Raw genomic sequence first — 7,199 nt, forward strand, 5'->3', positions numbered from 1 at the left:
CTCGCGGATACCTCTAGTTGTATAGTAATGGTTACCGACTAAATACTAAATTCTGTACGTCATAGACTCTACGTGTTGATATATTGGCACTAGTGTACACAGAGTATAGTGGAGTGTTGCTGTTTAATACACACAGAGCAAAGAGCCTGGAGATTCTTACTGAAATACGTGGAATGTGGATATTGCATTTTTAAACACTAATTTTTAATTCACTGGCATGATAAGTTCTTCCTGGCATGCCCATCATGGCTCTCTATGCTCCTCATCATGCTTTAATACAGGATGCAGTCTGTTTCCTGCCTGAGAACCCAGCCACACCCTTAAATGCCACATGTCACTCAACTGTTTTTCAAAACAAACAAAAAAATGTCTGACCTTTGATGCAAATGCAAACACATATTCAAGAAGGGCAAAAAATGAATATGGAGCAGACATCAGTCAAACGATCGAGTGCATGCACAATGATTTCACTAAACATCGATATGATGATCAGTGATGATTTATTGATAATGGAGAGATATGTTAATTGTTCATTAAATGTTCACAGTCCTCTTCGTCAAGTGGCGCTTCCTAATACGACACTAAACACAGATAATGGCTATTGATTGAAAAATATATATATAAGTATATATAGGTTGGAGGAAATGCGTCTTATATATTTCACTGTGGCAGTATTGGGAAATCTCATGAAAAAGGTATCGATCCCAAGTCGGCAGAAAAGGGATGACTGATGGGAGCTTCCCCTGCGCTCGGATCGGTTCATCTAATTAGTTGGAAGCCACTGGGCATGCGCAAGGCTGAGCAGATCGCTCATTCAGATCGTCTGCTGGCCGCCACATGGACCTGGTGTTGAACTGAAAGACGTGGAAGACGCCCTTACGTGGACATTGCGGCGATTGCGTAAATGAAGGGGAACAGTACAAGTTTCGCCCCCTGGTGGAGAACAAGGGAAGCTGTCCCAGGTTTTATTAGTGTTTATTAATTGATTCACTTTTATCAGTTTAATGAGACATATTTTGCGGTTATGAGCAACTACACCGAAAAATCAAACCTGTCGTAACCTGCTTTTATTAAATTACGTCAACGTTAAAATATTAGCTGTCACATTTCTTACATTTTCCAAGTTTAGCCAGTGTTCATTTTTCATAGTTTAATTCTAACATTTCCCATATGTTTTAATATGAACTCGTAGGCATTTTAACTTATGTCAGTCTGTGTGTGTATTATCATGTTTTTTTTTTTTTTCATCGTGCTGGCTGCAGTGTGCTCACCCGCAGGCAAATGGCACAAAAAGCCGATTATACTGCCTGTCATATTAATTTCCTTTGTGCTCCTGCTGTGGGCTGTTTACCTGATTGCAAAGAGAATGGAAGAAATTGGGCAAACCTCTCGCTGGAATTGCTCGCAGGTTTATTATTTATCATATGCAGCACTGGGCATGAATTAACTCTCAGAAGTGATGTCACCATGTTAATTTAAATCTTAAACCTTATATCTTTTGTGTCTAAAACCACGCGGCTCTGTGACCACCCCCCTCAGCTGGTTTGTGTCCAGAGATCTGGCTGTCCGTCAGTCACCTTCATTGGTCTGGTGCTGGTTGCCAAGACAATGTTCAATCAATAGAGGCTTATCTCTTTAAACATGCACAAATAAGCGTTGAACAAGCCATTGGGCCTTGATCAATACAAACCAAAGCATAGACAATGTATGATCAGATTCCAAATGCATCATAAGATTCATTATTGTTTTCTTTTCCAGCCTCAGGGTGTATTTTCTTCAGCCAGCATTACAGGGGGAGAGTTATAAGAAGTACACAGGATGATGAGTTAATCTTGAAATCACACCCAGAAAATGTGAAATAACTGTACACACTATCAGTCAAAAGCCTGGACGCCTCTACCCTGTGGTGGTTATGGAGACTAAGTTGGAGCCATTTTGAAAAATCCAATGCAAGAAACATATTTAGTATTTGTTGTATGAGGAGAAAGTGAAGAACGTTTTTCAGAGTCGTCTCTTTTTACCTTCATGGCTGCTTCGTTCACTATTGTCATCATCTAAAGCCGCTTGATGTGATGCTGATTAACATGAGTGAATGATAAAAAAAGTGTTCAGTATAAACCTTCAGGACAGTTGGAAATCGTCCCTGTTGTCCAATTTAAGGTGGTGGAGAGAAGACAAAGGTGTGAAATGCAAATCTTCAACTTTTTTGTTTGTTTAGTCCATAACCTGTGTTAATAACATGTGTTATTTCATAGTCCTGCATCTTCAGTTTTGTTCTATAATGTAAAAAATGCAAGACCCAGAAATGAGGAGGTGTGTCCAAATTTTGACTGGTGCTATGCTGAATTATTCTTACACCATAATGTTGTATTTAGTAATGTTGCATACAAAAATGTGAATGAAAGGGATTTAGCAGAATACCGGGTAAATGATTAAAACCGTGTTTTGCATCGTACGTGCAAGTGTGAAACTCTTCCTTTCAGAAACCCTTGTCGATGTTTCCTTGCACGCTTATATCCTTGAGAGTTCCTCACAATGAAACATGCCAAGCGGGTTATAAATAAGAATGAACAATCGAGAAATTAAGCTGCACCATGGAGCACGGATTTATTTTCTGTTTCACCTTAATAATGAACAAAGACGTTACACAACTGGCACTCTTTCAACAGCACTGTACAAAATAAAGAGATGAACATTCAGACATTCATCGATTGCACATTTCTTTTCGTTTCAGTTGTTTTTATCTCTGGGGATAGGATGACCCCCCTTCCCCACACACACACACACACACACACGGTCAAACACACACGCATGCACTCACAAACACATGTACACCTACAGACGGTGAACACTTATTTGATGGGTGAGTCCAGAATCTCTTGGTAATCCTGCCGGATGGCCCGGCCCACCCAGTAGATCTTTACTCCGGTGAGCACGAACACGCTCACCATGATCACCATGGCGCCGATGACATCGTAAGCGGAGGGGATCATGCGCAGCACGATCAGCTGCAGGAACATGGCCACCACGATCTCCAGGTGCTGAACGGTGCTCACCAGGGCCGGGTGGAACTTGTTGAGGGCGTAGTAGACGCCCAGGAATGCCACGGTGGAGCAGATGCAGATGCCGACCAGGTAGCCCCAGGTCTCCCCGTCCAGGGGGATTATGGGTTCCTGCATGATGAACATGGAGGAGGCGCCCCACACCGTGCCGGTCCATCCGAAGGTGAAGAGCGCCGTCCACATGCTCACGCGATCCTTGATGGCGCGGTAAACTATCATGGAAAGGGCCGCGGTCAGGCCCGCCATCACCGTCATGGTGTAGCCGAAGGCCTCCTTCCAGAAGCCCAGCCGAGATTTCTCCTCATCGGCGATGTTGGGGATCATGACCAGGCACAGGCCGAAGACGCTGCCCACCACCGTCACCACGTCTGTGTAGCCCAGCCGCTCCTCCAGGAGCAGGAAGGCCAGCACGGCGCTGAAGACGGTGGTGCTGGCCCGCCACATGATGGTGCCGTTGCTGGGCGGCACGATGGCGAAGGAGGTGTAGGCGCAGGTGATGGAGATGACGTTGCAGACCCCGTAGAAGAACAGACGCAGGCGGTAGCCCTTGGGCCCGAAGGGAGCCTCCTTGTTGTAGAGCACCACCACCACCGAGAGGACCTGGATGACGGAGCGGATGAAGATCAGCTCCAGCGATGGCACGTTGGAGCGGTCGGCCACCAGCCAAGTGATGAGGGCCACGCAGCCGTGGGCCACCGCCGCCCCGAACAGAGCCCCCCACGTCACCCGAGAGGCCAAAACTGAGGCTTCCCCGAAACTCTGCAGCTGGCTGCCCACGCCCTTCTCCCGCTGCGGCTCGGACGCGTCGGGGCCCTTACAGCGGGAGTCCATGGTGCCGAAGAAAGTCCGGCCATGGCCGCTGTCCGACACCAGCCTCTTGCTGGGTTTGCTGTCCATGAAGGCGCTGAAATCCTCAAAGGACGGGGCGTCGTCATAGCCCTCGTCCCCAGGCTGGGGGAAGTGGGTCGCATACTTCACCGTCACGGTGTTGGGGTGGATCTTGACTCGCTTCTTAGAGCCGTACGGCTGCCTGCTGGGTGACGGGTCCATAGCTCCTCGGGTGCTGGGAGGGGGGGGATCTGTCCAAAATACAACGTCCAGTGTTAAAATATGACACGCAAACCAAATGCAAATTCATCCATTCATTCGTGCAGTACTGTAAGGAGGACTTCCCCCAGCTTACATAATTGATCATTTCCTGCACCGCGGACCCCCCCCCCCCTCCCTTTCCTTCTCATGGGCAATGCAATTTCTATATTTAAGATTCTGTGGCGGCTGCTTAGTTGAGCGCGCTGAGGCTGATTCGGTGTGACGGCTCACAAATTATGTAACGGTGGCGTCAAGCAAGTGAGAGAGAGAGAGAGAGAGAGAGAGAGAGAGAGAGGGATGAGGAGGGCGATATTTCAAGCAGTACATACAACAGCGAACGGTCCAAAGACAAGAACCCATTCGTGTTCGAGAACGTAATATACAACATACGCCACATGCAGACCTGGGGCGCTCTGCATCATCGTTTATGATATAAAACATATAAAAACCTGCTTACTGGCTATTGATTGCGTTTATGTGTACGTGCTGGGATGTCTTCCATATCTGATGAATGGGGCGTACAAGCTCCTCTAAAGGGGGGGCAATCATATTCCTGTCCCCTCTGCCCCACAAGGGGGCAATAATATTCCTTCTGTTTCCGCCGACTGGGGTGTGTGTGTGTGTGTGTGTGTGTGTGTGTGTGTGTGTGCCTTGATTTATATATTTTGGAAAACCTACTCTCTCTCTCTCTCTGTAGATAAAAATACATTCAGTATCAGGTCCCTAATCTCAAAAACGACGAAATTCATGGTCGAAAAGTAATAAGCAAGAACCCATAAATGATCTACAGGCGACTGAAGCGCGCAGATAAATTGTGGACCGCGCGATTATTTAATTATTATCTCGACACAGACGCCGCGATCGTTAAAAGTGCACAGACCGAGCCATCCTGATAAAAAAAAAGCCTTTTTTTTTAAAATATTAGGTGGAATGTGCGATGTGCGTCGTTCACGTTGGGTCGAGTTTGAATGAATGAATTTATATGCATTTTGTATTGCAATATATGTGTGTATATATGCATTCAGGGCTGTAATTATATATATATATATATATATATATATATATATATATATATTCATGCATTAAGTGTTCAGCACAACGCGCGACACGACATGGTTCTGGTTCCCGAGGTTCGCGGGTTCTAGACTCACCTCTGTTCTCTACACGGTTTCACAGCTCCGCGTCAGTCATGGGGATTTTGGAAGCCAGATCGTCCCCATCCCTCCTTCCATCCTCCCTTTCTTCCTTCCTTCCTTCCCCCCGACCGACGCGACGTATGTCTGGAGGAAAGAGCGCGTCCTGCGACGCTTCCACCAGGAACTGGGTGGTGCGCGTTATTGTGTGTGTGTTCATACATCAAGAAGGAATAAACGTAACACCATCAGCACCACCATCATTCTGACGTCATAGTCACTTTTTATTCTGCTTTGTGCCATTGTGTGTGTATGTGGTAAAACCGGAGGCTTTTCCATTCCTCCTGGAATGGCCAATCACGCACGGGATCAATTATTGATTGGAGTGGAATTATGTTCTTCTCCCAGGAGTGTTAGTTACTGACATAAAGCTGATCAGACGTAATATTGTAGTATTCATTTTTTCAGAAAATATGTTGCATTTCATCAAAAAGAGGTTGATTTTTTGGTATAATTTTGAGGTTCTGGTGACATTTGCACACCTTTGGAGAACCATTGTTGGGAGAACATCCACATCCACCTGTTTCCTAACATCCATAGGCACAGGATTTTGTTTCCTTGTACAAGAATAAAAAAGCTTGCTTTACTGTGGTCCAACATGTCAACTGGGTTATTTTATAAATGAAAATGATTTTTTAAACAAGAGGTGCCCACATGTTGCTCACCCTCTGAATGGATGAATTTTTTGGGGGGGCTGTAGGGCACACCCCCATCTTCATTCTGGACGATTTAAACCCCCTCTTGTTAATAGGCGTAGTGCAGCGTCCATCTCCTTGTACACAGGGCACGTCAGGGGACCACGCCCACTATGACACTATCGCTGTGTGCACCGTGTGCTGTGCTGCAGTGTATCACAATGACAATGACTTCACTGTACTTTATCATGCAGATTATCAGGCTGGTGAACTACTGAACGCGCATCATGCTCCACTTGTTCTGTAGAGCAGTGAAAAACGGCCCTTGTGTAGGGAAGGTTGGCTTTTTTCTTTTTCATGGATGTTTTTACATTACATTACATTTGCAGCATTTATCAGACGCCCTTATCCAGAGCGACTTACAATCAGTAGTTACAGGGACAGTCTCCCCCAGGAGCAACTTAGGGTTAAGTGTCTTGCTCAGGGACACAATGGAGGTAAGTGGGATTTGAACCTGAGTCTCCTGGTTCATAGGCGAGTGTGTTACCCACTAGGCTACTACCACATTTACTTTAGGACTTGGCCTTGGAGTTGACCGCGGTGCAGTTTGTAGTGAGGAAGCGATGCTAATTTCCCACCCTGTGCTTCAGCCTTCGGTGACGAATGGCGCCTTTTCTTCAAAGCAGCTTGAAGTGCTTCAGCTCATAATTGAATTTGAATCTAATTTTCTTAACAGAACAGAACTGCCAGCTGAGATCAATAGTGTTAATGTTTGCTTTCGGCAAGAATTCATATTTCAAATCAGCAAGGCTGCCCAAATGCAGACACACACCATAGCAGTTCTTTCACTACTTTCTCAATTGTTTGTGCCTGTGCCAAACAAAAATATAAGTTCCTTAACAGTCACTTTAATCATAAAATAAATTATTTCGTATATATATAAAACACAATGAAATTATAAATAATAAAGATAATGTCAGAATAATTTGAAATGGCCGCGCAGAAAAATAGGAAAAATCACAGCTACGTTTGCGTTCCATTTATAACAATAACAATATTTCCAGCGCCCGGATTGGCCTGTCTAGACAGGCCTCTGTTATTTTGCCTGCACAGTCTATAACTCTTACACACTGTTCGCCGACAAGGACCTGCAATGATGTTAACGTTTTGGAGTTGGTTGCTGCATCATTTTGTTCCCCTGCTGCATGTTCTTTCTTCAT

General features: G+C 45.3%; 1 protein-coding gene across 1 annotated transcript; it reads right to left on the minus strand.

The window, feature by feature from the left end:
- Positions 1–2,578: 2,578 nt before the first annotated feature.
- LOC114784519 (solute carrier family 35 member G2-like) lies at positions 2,579–5,547 on the minus strand. The gene is made up of 2 exons (XM_028969978.1): positions 5,303–5,547; positions 2,579–4,141 (listed from the first exon to the last, which is right to left on the minus strand). Exon 2 carries the CDS (start codon positions 4,110–4,112, stop codon positions 2,853–2,855), a length of 1,260 nt encoding a protein of 419 aa, XP_028825811.1. The 5' UTR covers positions 4,113–4,141; positions 5,303–5,547; the 3' UTR covers positions 2,579–2,852.
- Between the last annotated feature and the right edge of the window lie 1,652 nt (positions 5,548–7,199).

This window comes from Denticeps clupeoides, chromosome 2 (assembly GCF_900700375.1).
Source record: "Denticeps clupeoides chromosome 2, fDenClu1.1, whole genome shotgun sequence".
NCBI lineage: Eukaryota > Metazoa > Chordata > Actinopteri > Clupeiformes > Denticipitidae > Denticeps > Denticeps clupeoides.